This window comes from Marmota marmota, unplaced genomic scaffold (genome assembly GCF_001458135.2).
Source record: "Marmota marmota marmota unplaced genomic scaffold, marMar, whole genome shotgun sequence".
Classification (NCBI taxonomy): Eukaryota; Metazoa; Chordata; class Mammalia; order Rodentia; family Sciuridae; genus Marmota; species Marmota marmota.
In genome coordinates, this window is record NW_026000005.1 from 11320314 (window position 1) to 11342335 (window position 22022).

Below are 22022 nucleotides of genomic sequence, written 5' to 3' on the forward strand. Positions count from 1 at the left end.
TGCAAACTAGTATCTGTTTTTGTAAATAAATTCTTTTTGTGGTTCTGGGGATTGAATTCAGGGCCTTGTGCAGGTGGGGCTAGCATTCTACCAACTGGGCTATATCCCCGGCCTGTAAATAAACTTTTATTGAAACACATGCCATGCCTATTTATGTATTGTCTATGGTTGCCTTTAAACTATAATGACAGAATTGAGTAGTTGTGACATAAACTAGACTGTGAAGCCTAAAATATTTACTCTCTGGCCTTTTATAGAACCATCCTCCCAACTCCTGATCTTTATGAAGAAGCGGCTTTTAACTTCGTATTACTGATATTTCTGGTTGTGCTATGTGTTTGTTTTACTTTCCTGTATTTTATTGTTCTAGCTTAAGTTGGGTATTTAGTTCATCAGTTCTATCATTCTTATATTTTTTTAAAATTTTTAGTTGTAGATGGACACCATTCCTTCATTTTATTTATTTATGTGGTGCTGAGGATTGAACTCAGTGCCTCATACATGTGAGGCAAGCGCTGTACCACTGAGCTACAATCCTAGCCCCTTATATGTTTAATATAAGCAAGCAAAATTATAAATGTTGATTTAGTCTTATTCCCACCAAAGTTTTATATGAGGTTATCTTGTTATTTTTTAGTTCTGATTATTTTTTGTTTTATGATTTCTTTTCTGACCTATGAGTTATTTAGAAGTGTTCTTCATTTCCAAATAGAAGTGTCCCTGCCTCCATTATTTTTTGTAATGTTTCCTAATCGAATTACATTTTGCTCTGGAAAGCATAGTTTTCATGATGCCAGCTCTTTAAAATTTTTTAAGATTTTAATTACGATCCAGTATGTAGTCAGTGTTTTTGATATATATGGAATGGTATCTTTGACATTTGTTGGTGGAGTCTTCTCTGTGTGTCTGTTTTAATAAGCTTATTGACTTTGTTATTCAAATCTCCTATATTCTTTCTTATTTTGGGGGGAGCTACTTGCTGTATCAGTAAATAAGAGTTGTGTTTTAAAATCTAGTGTGTTAGTGGAGTTGTCTTTTTTTCTTTTTGCATTGTGTAGTCATTTTATTAATCATTTAATGCATTTTGCTATAAAGTCCATTGTTTGATATTGCAAATACAATATATAAACATATTAGGTCTCTTAATAATTGCCTGCTACATCTTTTTATCATTGTTTTATGCTATGCTTTTCTGAATTCATGTTTTCTATTGTATCTCCTATAAATACCAGTGGTTGAATTTTAAGGAATCCAGTCTAACAATCTTTTTGTTTTTTAACTTAGAAAATTTGGTCTATTTACATTTATTATAATTACTAATATTTTGGATTAATTTCCATTATTTTATTAGTTTTTCTCTACTTCTTCCTCCCTCCACCACACACACATACTTTATATATCTCAAATTTATCATCTAGGACTAGTTTCCTTCTGTCTCAGGTGGATTTAATTTAACTGATTTCTAAATAAAATCAGTAGGATTTAAAATTTTTCTTAATGAAATTCTATTGGTGAAAATCACTCTGATCTTCTCTACCCCACCAGAAAATATCTTTATTTTGCTTTCTTTCTTAATTACTGTTTATACAAGGTAAATTTTATATTGTCTATGGTTTTTCACAGATACCATTTTATTGGCTTTCAACTTTGTTTAGAAGTTAGTGGTTATTCTGTTATTTATTGTCTGTTTTTTAAATTTTCTATTTGTTTCTGCCCCAATTTCTTTCTTTTGTCCTCTCTGATTATTAATTTTACTATATTGCTTTTTAGTTCCATTTAGTCACATTTTGTCCTATCACCTCAGATGGGGAACACATAAAAACGTATAGTAGATAATATATAATTGTATAATAATAAAAAGGATACAATTATAATAGTTATAATAATACTAGTTAATATAATAACATATAAGCCGTAAATTATTATTTCCAACCTATTTTAATGCACCTGTGTCAGTTTCATTAAAATATGTACAGAATTGAAAACTTGAATGTAATGGGGTAAATCAAGTTTTTGAGGGTCTGATTCACCTGTTTTTCTACTAGTTTTCACTTTTGATGCCTATTTTATGATTTCTGTCTATGAACTTATATTTCTTGGTACTTTAACTGTGGGACTGTTTAGAAGCCTGGGAAGAAAGTGAACTTCCTTAGAGGTTGTTTGCTTTTATTTCCACCAGGCAACTGGAGACACTACAACTCTAGGACTTTGAGAAAATAAATTCTCATCGTACTTATTGTGAGTTAAGGCCATAGATCTATATAAAGGTGGGTTTGTTTTTATGAAATCTCAAGAGCATACTTTCTGTTCTATTAGCACCAAAGTTCAAGACAGGTAATTTTCCTTGCACTCCTCTGGGGCTACAGACGATTTTCTTATTCACCCATACATTGGTGTTCAGTGCTTTGAGGTTTGAGTTTTATTGAAGAGCTGTGGACTTTGCCTTTTTGTCTTTTCTCACATTCCCCAGCCTCAGGCTATGAAGTTTGAAGCTGAGGTTCATCCAGTTTAGCACTTGTATTTAACTTCTTCCTTTGAGATACTGTCCTTGTTCTTTTTTGGCCTTATTCTTTTTCCAGCATTTAAGATGTTTTTCCACACCCCTATTTTATTCAACATTTTTGGTTGTTTCTTTGAAAGGGGATGCAGCAGTAATGGTACCTAGCTCTCTGAATACTAGAAGTAGAAGTCCTGATTGCCTTTTTTTTTAATTAGTTGCTCAAAACATTACAATGATCTTGCATATCATATATTATACATTTGATTCAAATGGGGTATGAATTTTTATTTTTCCCACATGTACAGATTGCAGGATCACATTGGTTATACAGTCACGTTTATACATGCTACTATATTAGTATCTGTTGTATTCTGCTGATTGCCTTTTGAACTCCCTGTCACACAGCATTTACACAGTATTTTTGTGCCAACAATACTTAATCTAGAATTATCATTTGATTAAGATTTTAAATTTTAACTAATAATAAAATTTTTTCTTAGAATTAGTTACCTTCCTTTCTGAAAATAAAGACATCTGTGGTTCAGTTTTTAGGTCCAGTCATAAATCATACAAAGCTAACTTTAAAAAGTCTTTTACAAGATGATACAAATGGAATTTTGGTATTTTGGGCCATGAAAAGAGGAAGTAGGAGAAATAAGTAAAACAATAAGGGAGAATATTTTGTTACTTTATACTTTAATAAAATAAGAATATTGGCATTTTTGAAAAGCTAGCATGGTGCTACAGCTGGCAACTACTACTACTGTGTTGGAGTGTTTTTATTATTTTTTCAAATATATTATTGATTGTTAATTAACCACTAGGGGCCATGAAATCTAGATAACTTTTTTTTTTTTTTTTTTTTTTTTAGGGAGATACTTTATAAGTCAGTTTCTTCTTACTACTTGAAAGTGAGCTAAAATTATTTCTCCAGCCTTAATTTTCTACCAAAAGTTTCCTGAAGTAGGGAGATTTCAGGCTAGTTTTTCAGTCTGTGGAGCATGAATGCAGTGACAGTGAATGTGTTTGTTTTTTTTTCCCTCCTGGTAAGATGATGGAAGGCATACTAGAAGATTATGTTAAAAAGTTGTTTTTTGTGGCTGTGCATAGCTGATACTTCTGAAATGTTGTTAATTCAGAAGTTTTCATAGTAATCTAGATTTACAAGTACAAAAAGCAATTTGAGAAGGGTCTTCAAGATCATTGGAGCTACTACCATGCTGAAATTGCAGTGTACTTAGGATGTCATTCTTTAAAGTATATTTTACTTTTAGCTCCAATAACATTGCACCTTTCAAAAGAACTTAGGAAAGGAATTGATCTTTGATTGTTCTTCGGGAGGAGGGGAGAAGGCTGAAAATAGATTTCTTCCTTCAGTTACACTTTTATATTCAGCTACAAGCTTAAAATAGGAAGCCTGGTCTTATTATAACTTTGCTGTCAGTAGCCAAATTAATTGTCTCAGAACAAACCAGTACAGATTATAGTTGGAAATTTAAGGATAAAGATGTTAGATACTATATCATGCCACTTACCATAACACATTCTAGGTGGATTATTTACTTAAGTGAAAGGTTTTAACTATTAGATTAAGTATAGGAGAACATCTATGTATTGTTTAGGTGGAAAGAGTATTTCTAAGCATGGCACCCAAGGCAAAAACTAATAAGGCTAATGCCAGACTGAGGTGGGAGGCACCATATATGATGGAGAATTAATAATTAATACTCCTAATACATTAAATAATTCCTGAAGCCTGAAATTCGTAAGAAAATGAAACAGACATTATAAACTTTAATAATTCATGTTTTCATACATGTACTTTGGATAATGATGTCCATCACATTTCACCATCACTGCTAACCCCCTACCCCCTCTCTTCCCGCCCCCTTCTGCCCTATCTAGATTTCCTTTATTCCTCCCATGCTCCCCATCCCTACCCCACTATGAGTCAGTTACTTTATATCAGAGAAAACATTTGGCATTAGGTTTTTTGGAATTGGATAACTTCAGTTAGCATTATCTTCTACATCTCCATCCATTTACCTGCAAATGCCATGATTTTATTCTCTTTTATTGCTGAGTAATATTCCATTGTGTATATATGCCACATTTTTTTTTAACCATTCATCTACTGAAGGGCATCTAGGTTGGTTCCACAGTTTAGCTATTGTGAATTACAATTGTAATAAGAATTGTAATGCATTCAGCTGTTGTTTATTTAAAAAATAAAATCAATTAGAAAGACAAACAAAAAAGAAAATTAAACAAATTCCTTAAGCAAGCAGATTTTAAAATAAGTCAAAACCATAACAAAAAAGTTCAGTTTTATAGTCAAATAAATGCAAATTATAACCAAATGATATTGGTAAACTTTAAAAAGATAATAACCAGTGTTGGGCAAGATTCTAAGAATGGGCTCTTCATAAAATTGTAGTATGATGTAGAATAACTTTTCTAAGGAGTAATTTGGTGAAAGGCATAAGTTTCTTAAAATTTAGTTCTATGACCTAACAAGTCTATGTCAAAAAATAATTAGATATATGTGAAAAAATGTATATTTAAGAATACCCTATGTAACTGTGTTTGTAGTATACTGAAAACGAAGGTAGTTTAATTTCTGGAGTGAGAATAATGTTCAAATAATGTATTATTCTTTCCTGTAATGGGGTATTATATGACTAGTGAAAAATTATATTATAAAGTACTTTAAAATTTATTTATTCATCAACAAATATTGAGCATCCAGTGCACACTAGATGTATCTGGCAAGTCTCTGCCTTAATATATGATTAAAATATAGCATACATTAGGTGAAAAAAGAATATTGCAAATCTGTATTTACATATATACTTAAGTTTATATTGTGTACTGAGAAATATTATTAGTCTATATTAAAATATCAGTAGTCATTCTAGATGGAAAGATCGCATGCTTGGTTTATTTTCTTCACTTGTATATTTTCAAAAAATTTAAATAAGAAAAATTATTATCAATAAAGGTGGAATGCCTGGAGAAAAAATGAATATCTGATTTTCTTTTCTTTAATGAAAGGAAAACAAGACTGACACTGACAACTTGTGCCAGGTGTGTTTCCTCATTTCTTGTTAGAGTCCTTTATAGTAGTGCTATCCTCCCATCTGTCTCTTAGAAGGCTCTGAGCAATTTTTGCTTGTCCAAAGTCACAGAGCTGGTAAGTGATGAAGCAGGACTATATCTGAGTAAATGACAGAATTTTCTAGTTTAAAGAATTAAAGGATTTGAGTTTAGGATGACATTTACTATTTTAGTTTAAGGTGTTTGGTCAACTAGCGGCTCTCTTGGCAGTGTCTAAAAATTATTGAATCATGGAAAGGTAGAATTAGATTACTCTTACTAGCGATTAGTCTCCAAGACCTTGATTTTTCCAGGATAGCCCTAATTTTTGATAATTTTGTTTTACTTAGGTGATTTGATTATAAGTTTAACTCAAATCATTTAATTTTGAATCTAAGAATTTTCATTTCAGTTCACACTTAAAAATGCTTTTTAACTTTTAGTTAGGAAAGTATTTTCACCATATCATATTATTAAATCCTTTGGTTTTTCATCAGAAAAAATGAGATGTGAGTTATATAATATTCTTTACTTTTTCAAATTATCCATAAACTCCATTTAGCCCCCCTCTCCCCCCTGCAAAAAAAAGAGAGAAGAAGAAAAAGAAAACATATAAATAAGTTAAGTAAAACCATGATGACTATTTTGAATAGTTTGGGCTCTGCAAAATGGTAAATAAGTTGGTTTTCTTCCAAAATTTGGCAATTGGAGTGACCATCCTGATTTTTTGTGAATATTGTTTCATTATACAGTGATATGAAATATTTATATTCTTTAGTGATACCTTTTATGCATCAATGAAATATAAATGCTTATGATTTTTATAACTTTATTTTGGATATCTAGCTCACTGTTAATGAAGCAGCTGCCCAACTCTGTGTGAAAGATAATGCCCTGCTTACAAGAAGAGATGAACTTTTTGCTCTGGCTAGGCAGATTTCTCGAGAAGTCACCTATAAATATACTTACAGAACCACCAAGTAAGTGTTAACTAATTGACGGTATTTTTGCATTGCCTGATAGAAGTGGTTTGAAACACCATCCATTGATTGAATATGAGCATTTTTGAAAAGATGAAAGTGTGATTTTGATGGTTTTTCAAAACACTATTGTTTAAATTACTTTATAATTAAATTTAATCTTTTAACTTGCACATAAAAAGATAAAAATTGTGCATATTAAGAAGTACCTTATGATCATTATATGTTTAAATCAAGCATTTACCATTTTTTAATGATGAAAACATTTAAAATCATTTTATTTTTCGAAATACATAGTACATAATTGTTATTCATGTATTCATAATTGTGTCTATCACCCTACTGTGTAAATAAACACCAGAACTTTTTTCTTCTAACAAAGTGATTTTTGTTGTTTTGTTTAATTCTCCTCTTGTCTTCCTTTCTTTTGAAAGATATAGTTTCCCGGTATGTTAATGTTGTTCTTACAGATAGTTTAAACATTTTTCTCATACTTATTTTGGGTTTGGGGATGTTGATGCGATTCAGAAAAACTTTTTAGACTTATTTGCATACCTACAACTACATGAACTTTTTGAACTCTCTGAGGAAACAAAGTGATTCCTTTTGCAAGGTGCTTGCAGTCTTGAGATTGCCTGAATGTAAAAAAAGACTATAGACTAGTATTTTAAGGGAGATACTTTTAACAAATTGAATATAAAATGTGAGTTTGAAATAAAAAACATAAAGTTGAAAAGAATGATGATTTCAAAATTTATTGTAAACACACCATATTCTTCTTTATCTTATCTTCACTTTAGTCTCTAAGCATTGTCTGTAGGTGTAGGATCATTTTTATTTTGTTCACTTGGTACTGCCAGTTCATTGTTTGCTTGTCTCTGTGGATGCAAATGAACACTTGTATTAGAGTAACTCTGGTTGATTGTTAAATTCACATCCTGAACACCCTTCCCAGCCTTAATAAGTCAATCTGTGGAGATGGATCCTTGGAATTTTAAGTTTTTACAGGTATTGCAAATGATTATTGTACATACTGAGTTTGAAGTTTACTACTATATTATAGGCATTTGCTGTCATTTACCATTGTTTTCTCAAACTCACAGTGGCTTCATTTTCTGCCCTATCTGGGCATCTACATATTTGCCAACATATAGTAAGTAAAATTATATAGAGTAACAGGATAAGAATATACAGCAATATGGGCTTATTTCCAAGATTTTTTTTGAAGTTGGATAATCAAAAACTGATTTTAGTGATTTTTTCATTTTCAGTGCTGCATTATACAAAACTTCGAGTATTTTATTTAGATGATTTTCTTTAATCAAAATAATACATATATATGATGTAAGAAGTCATATAGTACACAAGGTTTATCATGAAACAACAGTTCCTGTCCTCTGCCACCTTCCCATTTCACGCCATAGAAGCAACTGCCTTCAATAATGTTAGCTGGTTTTTGTATATTTTTTAAGTTAAATCTATTTTATTTTACTTTTTTCTTAAATATTTATTTTTTAGTTTTAGGTGGACACATTATCTTTATTTTTTATTTTTATGTGGTGTTGAGGATCGAACCCGGCATCCCACGCATGCCAGGCAAGTGCGCTACTGCTTGAACCACATCCTCAGCCCCAGTTAAATCTATTTTAAATATATTAATACTTTAATATAATTTAGAAGCCCAAACTATAAAAAGATAGCAAAAAAAAGATTCACTTCCATTCCTGACTCTTACTCTATTCTAACCTTCCCCAATCTAGGAATTTTAATTGTTTTATTTTCATCCTTCCAGTTTGTTTATGCATTTGTAAACAAATACAGGTAATGCTATCTTTTCACCTCTTTTTTTTAAATAAAAGCATATATCTACAATGTTCTTTATTTTGCCTTTATTTAACATAAGAGAACTGTCTATATTAGTACATACATACACACACACATATATATTCCTTATTTTTTACAGCTGTAGGCATTAATTATGTGAATGTACCATTTAATTGGTCCAGTGCCCTACTAATGTACACTTGAGTTGTTTTGGGTCTTCTTTTATTAGAAATAATAACATTATAACACCATACATATTTTGTTGATTGTGAAATATATTTTTTTTCACGTTTTCACATCTTTTATATTAAGGTATTAACAGTTGAAGACTATCCATAGTTTAGTTGGCAAGAATATTTCAGGGTGGTATATGAAATAATTGTGTATCCTAGAATTGAAGAAGTGATATTTCATATATGTGTTTCTACCTCTGGGATAGATTCCCAGCAGAGAGATTTCTGAGTTAAGAGTAAGTACATCTGTAGTGTCAGTAGATAAACAAAATGCACTTTAATCTCATATAACCTTAAGCATTCATCTTAAATGGTCATTTTTTTTCTTTAATTATTTGTACTGAGTCATAAAAGGATATCCTATTTTTAAAAAATTTTTGGTATATAATCATCATGAAATATTTATTGAGTGCTTTTTCTGTATACATGTATACATTTTAACTTGAAATATGAAATAATGTTGTCTATATATTCTCTTAATATTAATTTGAAAATGATGAAAAATCTTTTTTTCATTATTTGAATGTTTGATATAAGTATGTCATTTCTTATATTGGGGCTTCAAGATTATGTGTTTTGGGAGAAGGTTCTAGACTAAGATGCCTTAGGAATGAAATTTCTTATCTTCTGAAGTTTTTCTCTTCTCTCCCCTTCCCCTTAGGTCAAAATGTGGTGAAAGAGATGAATTATCCCCAAAGAGAATTAAAGTAGAGGTATGGTTACATGTAATGTTTTCAAATACTATTAATGTTTACTTTTGTTTTAAGATGCTTAAAAATAGAGTTTTACTAGTTCAGACTCCCCCCCAAAAAAAGGTGGTTCTAAAAAAATGCACTGAAAAACAATATATAATTTTGTTACTCTGAAGTATCTATAGTATTTTGAACTAGCAAACGAAGCAAATTTTTAAAAGGAGACTATATTGTCTACATTGATGTCCATTCAGTTTATCAGAGGATGCAAAAAATTTGTGTCTTACAGATTTAAAACTCTTTGTGGGTTAAACAATTACTTTTATAATCTTCCTTATATCATTAGTCATCAGATACATTCAGAAGAGCTGACTTTTTAGTTTTTTTATATTAACTGTCTGAGGAAAATAATTCAGTAGTTGCAAATCATAGAAACTTTGCTGTAATTAATGGCTTTTGTAAAGGACCATGGTTGAGACTTCTTATTTTAGACTTGCAAGTGGTAAGGCGGGAATTAAGCAACAAGAATGTATTTTCTTCTTAGGGCTCTCAGAAGTATAGAATGGTTTCGGAACTATTGTTCTGAAAATCTAGTCTACAGCAGAATGGAAATTTGAAGTCAGATGGCTCCGTCTTTCTTCCTTTTTTATGGGATTTTGTGCACTCTTAGCCATCATATTTTAATTTCAAGTTAAAGCAAGTGAGTTATGCTTGACTGCCCTAAATTTCTATCATAACCTAATATTTTTATGGCAATGATCCTTTATTTATATCAAAGCCAGAATTATTCTATAAAAACATGCATTTCTCTCTTGCTTAAATCTCCCCAGTGGCTTTCTCATATATTTAGAATAAAATCTAAACTATTCTGGAGGTGTCTAAGATCCTATATGATCTGACTCTAGCTTGCTTCTCTTACTATGTTTGCTTCTATATTTTTCTACTCTCTCTTGTGTTCTAGCTATGCTGATCGCTGTTGTGTTCCTGGATTGTGCCAATCTGTTTGTGTTTCAGCACTCTCCTTTGTCTTGCCTCCTTATTTTCTCTAAGCAGCTGTATGTTGCATCTGAGTTTCTACTGACTTCCCTGCCTCCCTTTCTGAAGGAGTTCCTGAACTGCAAAAATCATACTCAGGCTATTATGGGTTTTTTGCTGGCTTTCATAGCACTTACTACTGTTTGGTGGAATGGTTACGTGTTTGTGTTTAATTTAGTATCATTTGTGTCATTGGATGAGAACAGGGCTCTTTTCTTGTGTGTCCACTACGTATACTCGGTTTGCAACAATGCCTTGCACTTAATAAAATCTGTTGGATGAAATAATGAATAGCTGTGGACAAGCACCTTCAATTTCTAAAAACTATCCTAAAGCAATAGTTAACAAAGAAGGGAAGTATTTTGTTCCCCAAAGGGCACGTCTTTTAAAAAGTTGTTTTCATGCTTGTCATATATTCACCGTTAGCTGTGGAGTAATGTTTAAGACGAGTTAATCTCAAATGCCTGTCAGAAAATTTGTTGAAATTGTCTAAAAGATTACATTGAAAGATAAACCAGTGTAACAGTTTTATCCTATTGCACCCTGGGATGAGAGTTAAGAGATCTCTGTGCACTTAGCTGTTAATGACTTATTGCTGCTGTCAGAGAAGGAAGGTGAACATAGTAAACTTGTTGCTGCTAAGGTCTGTGCCGTCGGATAATTTAAAGGAAGGAAGTATTAATCCTACTTAGTGGCCAGGAAGAATAGTCATCTGCTAGACTAGAAATACATCTACATCAGTTTTTTAGTATTGACCTTCAGTGTGATTGTGATTCAGGCTGCTCTCACACTTAAGCCCTGCTTTCCCTTTTTATCTAGCCATAGAGATCATTATTGAACAATGAAATTTATAGTCTTGAATGGTTTAAGCTGCTTTTTTTTAGTTGTTGATGAATCTTTATTTTATTTATTTTTATGAGGTGCTGAGGATCGAACCCAGTGTCTCACACATGCTAGGCAAGTGCTCTACCACTGTGCTACAACCCCCAGCCCTGCTGTTTTTATTTGACTGTATTTAGTCTTATTCTCTCAGCAGCCCTGATCTGAAATTTAAGCAAATGGTTTCTTACAGTGTTTTGAGTTTCTTATTAGAAGTCGAGAGTGTTGGGTTATAGCATTAGATGTGAACCTTCTATTCCTTTGAAACATTCCACTAGAGATCATTCAGATATCATTACATATGATGTTTGTTGTTTTATTAGAGTTCACAAAGCCACTTGAACAGTTCTGGATTCAAATTTAAATAATCAGTGTTTCCTTTTCCTGTGAATAACAATTCTATTCCTTCCTAAATAAGACATGTAACTAATCAGTATCAAACTTCTTGCATTCTTCTATAAACACTGTACTCTTGATTTTGTTTCCAACATATAAAGGCTTTAGCTTTGAATTTAGGACAGTGATTCACTTTTAGTTGTAGTTTTGTTTTTAATTTTGTTTTGTTTTTGCCTAGTTTTTCAAAAGAATTTGAGTCATCAGTATCTCTTTGAAAGTGTCTTGTGTGTGTGTGTGTGTGTGTGTGTGTGTATAACGTATATAGTGTAATCTTTTTCAAAATGTGCAGTCTTGGTTTAAACCCTTGTCTACATTCTGTTGCAATGTCATCTAAGAGTTTTAGGTACTAGAGTTGATCATTTGATTCTGGAAGCTAATAATGAGGTGTAGCTAGTGTTGGCTATAAAGGTTTCTACTGTTTTATGACTTCTCACTGAATGTGAGTGGTTTATTTATGTCTATCTCCTATGTGACTAATGAGGAGAAGGAAACTTTCTGACATGAGAAGGGATATGTGTAGGGTTTTACTGAAGAGGTATTTGAACTGGGTTTTAAAGGGACAGAGGATTTAAGAAGTTAGGGATACCCTTAGGGGTTTGGGGTAGTGTTAACACCAAAAGTAAACTTAAACTATCATGGACAATATACAGAGGTAAGAAAATACCAGGTATGTTTAGAGACAATAAGTAGAATAGTTTGTTTAGATATGTAATTGACATAGGATACCACATAGATAAAACTAGAAAGATTTTAGAACTTTTGAAATACTTTTACTCTTATTTCATTTTACTGCTTGTTTTATGATTCTCAGCTTATTATTATTTTTTAAAGAAAATAATATGACAGATTCCTAATTACTAGGTCCAAATTGAAACAAGTTCTTCTATAATCTGTCAACAACCAGTAAGCATACATGCCAAGTTGCTCATTTTTTCATCTTAAAAAGATAATCTTTACAGTAAACAAAAATAAATGCAATGTTCAGTAGGTAAAATAGAAATGATATCAAAATAATATATAAGGGAAAAAGAAAAATTTTCTTGCTTGCTATTATCAGTGCATTAAAGTACACAAGTAAAAGTAATGTATTGTTCAAGTTCATTATAATATTTCCTTGTTATATTTCCCTGGTCTGTACTTGAAGAGTTGGGTGGAGTGAAGCTTTAAAAATACTTCTCTGATTTTTCTTCCTGGAAAGCACTTATGTTGTATGTTTTTCTCTCTTGAGGACAGCTACTGTTTGATTTTTGTCTTTTTAATATTAGTATTAAATATTAGTATACATTGTATAGAAGTGCTCAGGATAACCTGTTGTCTTTAAATACTGCTCTTCCTTACAGGGTATTTTAGACATTTTAAAAAATAGAGTCTTTGATCTTTATTTCTTTAATTCCTGTAGTAAATGAGATAGCCACAAAGGAGAGAGAGGGAAAAAAAAGAAAAAAAAAAGATAGCCTGCTAGCTTGTGTAGGGTTTATGGAAACTACCACTTGTAGAGAACTTCTAGGGAAAGTACCTCTTCATCCTTATGTGTTAGTTACTAAGGCTTGGGAACACTTCTGCCCAGAATAGATGAGCAGCTTGTGTGAATCCATTTTAAGCCTAAGTGAAAACAAAGTATGTGTATTCTTATTCTTTTTTATCAGGGACTCCAAATCTTGTTGTGGGGCAGTTATAAAAACAATTACTTTTTATTCACTGTTATGTGCCATGCTCTGCTAGGCATTGAAATTTATTATCACAAAACTTCTTTTCTGTCCTCTATAAAAGCTTTATGATTTTTCATTTTACAGCCAATACTGACCCAGAAAGGTCCAGTAACTTACCCAAGTTGTCACCTTGCTATCCAGTAGCAGAATTAGGGTTTCCAAACTTTGTTTCACTTCTCAACTTCAAAGGAAAGCCACCTTTCTAGGTAATAATGAGTATTCACAAAGTACCTCAGGTATGCAAAAAAACACTATTGGGTTTGGACCTGTCTAGGGTATGAAGGGCAAGTACACATAGAGGACTAGTGGTCTCTGAAGAAGAGGAGGAATGGCAGTTATTATTTTCTAATCCAGGGAAGCTTATGTAGTAAACATCTGTAAGTTTTGAGTAGAAAATTTTAACAATGTAAATGACAAAATGCATTATATATAAGCTATATGATTTGCTCATTGTTTAGAATGAATAAAAACTGTGTTAGGAAGATATAGTAAATCAAGAAAAAATAGTCCAATTGATTTATACACTCCCTATGACAGAACATTTTTAAGAAGGCTTGACAGCTAGTTAAAGGAATAAAAAATGAAGAGCCAGAGACCATGACTCTCTTCTTTTATTCTAAATTTTTTAAAAATTTAGTTAAAAGTAGATTTAGTTGGTGCCTTTTTCAATAACAAGTGCCATGAATAAACTCATTACCTCCAGTTTTTCAAGGAGCATCTTAGAAGGGATGAATGGTATGTAAAGCCACCAGTCTCAGGACTGGTGATGGCAGCTGACTAAATGAACTAATACTTGGTTCATATCTCATCAGTAAATTTTCTTCACTTATTGGAATTGCTAGAAATAAGGCAGAGATGGGAGGTGACAGCTTTTTTGACTCTGTGGGATTAGGGGAGCAAGCAGTTAGAGACAGCCAGATGATAGAAATGAAATTTGTTAATAGAACCCAGAAAGAGAACTGGGGATTGAAGAAAGACTTAGAGGAAACATCTGCTAGTAGGTTCCAGTAGGGCGGGGGTGGGGCTGTGAGAAGCAGGAGGGAAGAGGGTCAGAATATCCACCTACGCTGTTACTAAGTTTGTTGGGAAAAAAAAAAAAAAGCTGGTCTGATTTGATGAAGACTCTTCTCTCTGGATCAGAAAAACAGAAGCTTTACAATCTGCTATTCATACAGAAAGTATGAGTAGAAAAAAGGAAAATGCACATGTGGCGTTGAGAACATCTGCTGTAACAAGTCATTTAAAGATAGTTAAGTAGTTACTTTAAAGCAACTTGCTGGTGGTGTTTGGTGGAAAAGATGAGGAGAGTGAGGGTAGAGACCAATGGTGTGAGAGTAATTAGGTCACAAACAGCATTCCATCCTATATCTTTTATTTTCTCAGTGCTGAGACCTAAACTCTCATCATGATTAATGGCAGCAGCCAAGAATATGACATGGAGATAAATTGCTCATAGCATGGTACAGCTGGTGCCTGAGGAAAAACGCTTAAAATTAAAGTCCTGCACCGAACATAATGTGAAAGAGACCAGTTTCTTGGGAATGTTCTCATTTTTATTTATTTACTTAGTTTTTGATAGACCTTATTTTATTTATTTATATGCAGTGCTGAAAATCCAACCAGGGACTCAAAACATGCTAGGCAAGTGCTCTACATTGAGCCACAACCCTAGCCCCTCTCACTTTTATTTCTAAGTCACATATTTTGAATAGCTTAAGCCTACTATACATCTGATGAAGTAATAGCTACTCAGTCCTAGTTTTCCCATCTAAGATGAACTGTCAAGACTGGAGGAAAAAATGAAATAGATTAATGTACTGATTGTGGATATTATTGGTTACTTGGATATTGTAATTTATGATTCATTGTAAGCTATTATTTCTCTTTATTAATGATTGAGCAGTACACATTTTCGAAAAACTATCACATGCAGAGTTTGGAGTTCCACTCTTCCAACCTCTCAGTATTCTCTTAGCTGAATAATCCTGACAGTAGTAATACCATATATTTGTATGGCACAATTTGCCATTTGTGCTGCTGTTGAATCATTACAAATCTCCCCTGGGCAGGGGGTGGGGTAATCCCCCCTTAAAAGTTGGGACCAGTTGAAAATGAAGTTAATTTTATTTCCTGAGACCACACATCTGGTACTAACATGCAAGCTCTTCAAAAATAGTATTGAGATATTGAAACATTTGGGGGTTTCTGGCTGGGTACACTCTGCTCAGAGACTGCTGATGATCTAGTAACTCCACAGTCTGGATTTCCAACCCTGATTTTGCCCTAAGCTCCAAATTCATTATGCCTATTTAGCTGGAATATATGTGTGTGTGTATGTATATATGTCTCACCAGCCTTTATATTCAGTATGTCCCTAATTGAATTAGCTGATTTTTTTCACCTCACCTCAAACCCCCTGGCCCAGAGTTTCATATTGTAGCAGACTTGCTACCAGACTCCCAGTTGCCTAATCTCAGGGATTTATTTCTTTGCCACATCTGCTACTGTTCAGGACTAGGGTGCTATTCTCCAACTCCATCATAGCCCTCTAACCAGTCTCCCTACCACCATCTTTGACACCATCACATTCAGCCTGGCCTTTCTTAAGTGCAGATTTTACACTTTCTTCTCTAAGACTTTTAATCACTTCTTTTTGCATTTAAGATAAAACCTAAAATTTTATATATATATATATATATATATATAGAGTAGGTGGATACAGTGCCTTTATTTTATTTATTTATTTTTTCAATGGACCTTTATTTTACTTACTTACATGTGGTTCTGAGACTCGAACCCAGAGCCTCACATGTGTGAAGTATGCACTCTACAACTGAGCTACAACTCCAGCCCCTAAAATTCTTAATGTAGCTTAAAAGTTCTCACCAGATCGTCTCTAGGTTTTTATCTAAGCTGCTCTCTTTCTAGAAAACTCTCTTCCTTCAAGTCTTAACCTTGACATCATGCCCTCTAAGGAGCTTACTCTGCCATAGTGCCTGAGCTGGGCCCCAGATCTCTGTCTGTTTCCCTCTCAAGACTGTTTGTTAAGAAAGCAGAAAGTGTGTCTCTTTTTACCATTGTACCCCATGTCAGCAGTGTGTGAACCAGTTACATGGCATTTTTGTTGAGTCAATAAGCATGTTTCTAGATTTCCAGAGTGCATTTCACTAAAACAGTCCCTGACAAATATGCTCAACATTCTCTTGCTGGTTTTAGTATGAAATATCTAGTTCATATGAAATATCTATTCATACTCATTCTAAGATGTCCACACTATGGAAATATCGCTAAAATTTATCCATTTTCCTCTGTATGATAGAGAGATAATATATCACTATAGCATGATGTTTTCTTTACTCCAACTAAATCTGGTGGCTTTTTGGATAATCTGAGTAAATATAAGTAACAAATATTTAGTAGGAAATACTTATGTGCCATGCATTGTGGCAAGTATTTTTCATATACTATTTGTTAGGTACTATTGCTATTTTATAGATGAAAAAACAAACAGGTGAAATAGTCTGCCCTGTATCTCAGAAATAGGTAGTAGAATTGGGTTTCGAACTCAGCATAAGTCATACATTTAAAGCCACCTCTTATAAAACAGAGCAGTAACATCAAAAAACAAACCTGTAAAGAACTCAAAAATCTTAACACCAAAAAAGCCAAATAACCCAATCAATAAATGGGACAAGGAACTAAATAGACACTTCTCAGAAGCTGATATACAATCAACTCAACAAATATATGAAAAAATGTTCAACATCGCTAGCAATTAGAGAAATGCAAATCAAAACTACTCTATGATATCATCTCACTCCAGTCAGAGTGGCAGCTATCTATTAAGAATACAAACAACAATAAGTGTTGGCGAGGATGTGGGGAAAAAGACACACTCATACATTGCTGGTGGGACTGCAAATTGGTACAGCCAATATGGAAAGCAGTATAGAGATTCCTTGGAAAACTGGGAATGGAACCACCATTTGACCCAGCTATCCCACTCTTTGGTCTATACCCAAAGGACTTAAAAACAGTATACTACAGGGACATAGCCACATCAATGTTATAGGAGCACAATTCACAATAGCTAAATTGTGGAACCAACCTAGATTCCCTTCAGTTGATGAATGGATAATGAAAATGTATGTGTGTATAAATGTGTGTGTGTGTGTGTGTGTCACACACACACAATGGAATACTATTCAGCATTAAAAGAGAGTAAAATCATGGCATTTGCAGGTAAATGGAGCTGGAGAATATAATGCTAAGTCAAGTTAGCCAGTATATAGCCTTCTCTGATATAAGGATGCTGATTCATAATGGGGTTGTGGAGGAGGAGCATGGGTGGATTAGACGAACTCTAAGTAGAGCAAAGAGTGGGGAAGGAAAGGGAAGGAGCATGGGTGTAGGAAAGACGGTGGAATGAGATGGATATTATTACCCTAAGAACATGTATAAAGACAGTAATGGTGTGACTCTACTTTGTGTACAACCAGAGATAAGAAAATTTGTGCTCTATATGTGTAATATGAATTGTAATGCATTCTGCTGCCATACATAGCAACTTAGAATTAAAAAAAAACTGTAATTGTTATTGTTTCATGAAGGTAATTGTTATTGTTTCATTGTAGGATTTTATAGACTGAGCATAGACTTGAAAGTCAGTTATCCACAGCAATAAAATCAGGATAACCTCGGGTTGTTTGTGGGGAGGAATAATGTACATAAAGTATAGAACATAGGAACTGGTACTTTGTATGCGCCTATAAAGTGATAGCTGCTCTTATTGTTGTTTTTCTTCCAAGTCTTCTACCACCTTATCTCATTGAACTTTCAAACTTAAATGAAGGTTTGCTAAGACTAAGTTGGGTTTTTAGGAATAAATTCCTAGAAGAAAAATAGAATAGATAAGAAAAAGTGTACTTTTCCTTTAGTCTAGATTATGTACACTTAAATAAAGTTTTTTCTAGCTCACCTAATGATTATGTTCTATACATTCCAAATATCAGTGTAGGGACTTAGAAAGCTGGCTGTTCTCAATACTTTAAAGATAATGATTGTATATAAAATCACCATGAAACTTATATAAGGCTATTTCAAGATGGTAAATGTATTTGCTTTTGACTTCATTATATTATTTCATGTTTCCGAATTTAAAAATAGCATGTTAGTTGTTATTTAGGGGATAAATTTTGGTAGATGAAATATTTGAAAATATGGGCTCCGCAATGGAGAAATAATTTTTTGAAAAGAACATGATGGAAGAAGTTTTTTGAATCACTATCTTACATCTCAAGTAATGGAAACTATTTTTTTGTTGTTGTTATTGCATTTAATGATTCATCCTCAGTTACATAATCAAACAGCAGAAGAAATGTGTGTTTTGGAGTTAATGACAGTTTCTGTGAGGAATCCAGTCCTTCAGTAGCTTTCCTTAAAGTTACTATACACCATCATGATGTTTTGTAGTTTTGAAGTTCACATGGAGCAGTAAACAGGCAACTAAAAGAAACTTGAAAGTAATAGGTGGATTAGCCCAAATACTTGTCAAGTATAAAACAAATAATTTGTTGAAGCATTGTCCAGTAATAGAGTTTCTACAAATAGGCCCTATTTATCTCATTTAATCCTCACAACAACTCTGATAGGTTCTATTGTCCTCATTTTTTCATAGGAGAAAACTGACATTCAGGATTGTTACATTTGCCCATGCAAAGTCACATAGCTCCTAAGCGGTGGAACTGGAAAACAAGTACAGGTCTTTCCAGTTCTAAAGGCCCATTGCCTGCTATGATAAAACAGAAATCACAAGCCAGCATGGAAGAATTCTTAGGAAATTTAGATTGGAATTATTGGATAGGACTTACAAATTTTTTTCTTAGTTTGAATCTTTACCACATTAAATATTAACAAAATTAATTTCAGATAGATTGGAGAGTTATATTTAAGGAAACAAATAAGCAAAAAACCAGGCCTGGGGTTGTGGCTCAGTGGTAGGGCATTTGCCTGGTATGTGTAAGGCACTGGGTTTGATTTTTCAGCACTGTATATAAATAAATAAAATAAAGGTCCCTCAACAACTAAAATAAGAAGGAGAAGGAGGAACAAAGACCCAAAAATTGCCTTATAAAAACTAAGAGTAGATTTGAGTACAAAGTAGAATGCCTTCCTTTCAGAATTCTATAGCAATAGAAGAAATCACAAAATAAAACAGAAGTTCATACAACTATAGTATGTAAATTACAAAAAATTTTTGAGTATCAAAATAAAAATAAATTTGCAATTTTTTAAAAAAACCTAACAGTACCAAGACAAAATGTCACATATTACTTATATTATAACCCAGTTAAGGCCTTTCGGCATAGTTTGTAAGAAGACATAAAAAATGGCATCTGTTTGTAGTAATTCTACTTCTCAAAACTTTTTATAGTGGCTAATCTCAACTAGAAAATGCTGTGTCCATGAAAATATTTTTGCAGTGTTTTTTTTTTGGCGGGGTGGGGGTGCAGTTCTGGAGATTGAACCCAGGGGCGTTTGACCCACTGAGCCATATCCCCGGCCCTCTTTTATATTTTATTAGTGGCAGGATGTTGCCGAGTTGCTTAGGACCTCACTAAGTTGCTACATCTGGTTTGAACTCAAGATCCTACCTCAGCCTCCTGAGCTGCTGGGATTACACCATGCCTGGCTTTGCAGTGTTTTTAATACCAGAAATTAAGAAAAGAATCTAAAATGTCCAATATGAGGATAGTGTAATTGAACAACTAGTTGAAGTTTTATGGAACCATTATAATGATAATAAAATTTGCTTTCTTTTTTTAAAAAATTATTTATTTTTTAGTTATACATGGACACAATATCTTTATTTTATTTTTATGTGGCGCTGAGGATCGACCCCGGTGCCTCATGCATGGTAGGCGAGCGCTCTATCTCTGAGCCATAACCCCAGCCCTAAGGTTTGCTTTCTGATGGAAAAAAAAATAGTGATGATTATATTCTTCTTCATTTTTATTTGTGTTTTTACTGATATTACAGTTGTAGAATATAAGGTACCATAAAAAATTAAAAATGAAATACTATTCATTAAAACCTTAACTGTGATTATTCAAGTATTGAGTTTAAGGTGGTTTCATTTGCTTTATTATCTGAATTTTTGATATTATTTTGTTTTTTACAAACTGAAATATAAAGGATATATTCTTTACCCACAGGATGGGTTTCCAGATTTCCAGGATTCTATGCAAACACTCTTTCAGCAGGCTAGAGCCAAGAGTGAAGAACTCGCAGCCCTTAGTTCACAGGTAAATAAACTACCAGTTATCATATCATCATAATATCTGTAGGTTAAAAAATAAATGGCTGCTTTACCTACTTTCAGTTTTAGGTTTCTGAGGACTAAATTTATTTCTGGTTGTTTTTAAAATGTCATTTGATCCATAGCTGTAGCCACAGGATAGCAATAACAACTTGATTTGCTTCATTAACAGAATTTGATGTGGGACTACTTATTTATTCTTTGTGGTTTGTAGGAAGTTAGACAAGAGTCTCTACTCAAGAAAATTCAAAAGAATAAATTTAGTATCAGAAAATCAGTCATGTTGATCATGGCTCCATATAATATAACTCTGAAATAAAATAGCATTAGTTCTCAATAAAATATTGGTAGTCAGTATTATAATTATTGTTATAACTCATTTAAATTCAAGAAGAAGAAATGTTACTATGTACCATCATGTGCTTTTGCTATCATTTATGTATGTTCACTGAAATGAACATTAAAAATATTACTTCTGCAGACATCTTTTAGAAAGTACTATAAGTGATAACTTTTTGAGCTTTTCCCTAGTGACTTGTTTTTATTCAAATTTAGTACTGCCAAATTTTATATTTTCATGGTAAGAGGATGAAAAATACATTTCCCTCTCAGAAATGTTTGCTGAATGTTATCAATTGATAAGTTTAAATGAGATGAAGTTATGATTACTTTTGGTCTGATTTATTTGCATTTAGAAAAGTCTGAGTTTTTATCCTATTTATTTGATGAATTAACACATTCCACCTATTGTTTTTTAATATTTTGAATCATGACTTATAACCATTTTATATAGCAGCTTGCTTGCTTTCTTATGTAACTAACATGGTAATGAGCATATCTGTACATATTTTTAAATATCTTTTTAGTTGTTGATAGACCTTTATTTACTTATATTTCATCTACCAAAATTTATCCCCTAAATAATAACTAATTTGCTTTTTTTTAAATTCAGAAATATGAAATAATATGTTTCATGAAATAATATATTTATATGCAGTGTACCAGGCAAGTGTGCTATGGCTGAGCCACAGCCCCCCATAAAAGTACATTTTGACCATTATCTCCTTGGAAAATATCATAGATATGACATACTGCTTTGAATATCACATACAAATAATTTAAACAGAGCATAGAGAAGGAACTTATAAAACACAGGCAGAGATAAATTTATATGTCAGCTCACTAATTTCACATTTCAAAACATGTCTCTTTATGATTGGTTGGGAAATGCTGCAGTTTCATTCTCTGATGAAGGTGAAGATCCTCACTAGCATTGATTTTTTTTTTTGCATAATTTGCATTATTTGATTTTTAGAGGGAGGTATGTTTGTCTTGTTCTTCTAGACAGCCGTTTTACACC

At 32.6% G+C, this 22022-nt stretch overlaps 1 protein-coding gene across 4 annotated transcripts in view; it reads left to right on the forward strand.

The window, feature by feature from the left end:
- Positions 1–22022, forward strand: part of Nab1 (NGFI-A binding protein 1) — a 45042-nt gene that overhangs the window by 15123 nt on the left and 7897 nt on the right. For 2 of the 4 annotated variants that reach the window (XM_015481160.2, XM_015481159.2), the window contains exons 3-5: positions 6443–6576; positions 9295–9346; positions 20559–20648. In XM_015481160.2, coding sequence (XP_015336646.1) covers positions 6443–6576; positions 9295–9346; positions 20559–20648 — 276 coding nt within the window. The remainder of the gene's footprint in view (positions 1–6442; positions 6577–9294; positions 9347–20558; positions 20649–22022) is intronic. The other 2 variants (XM_048808188.1, XM_048808189.1) reach the window with 1 other exon arrangement.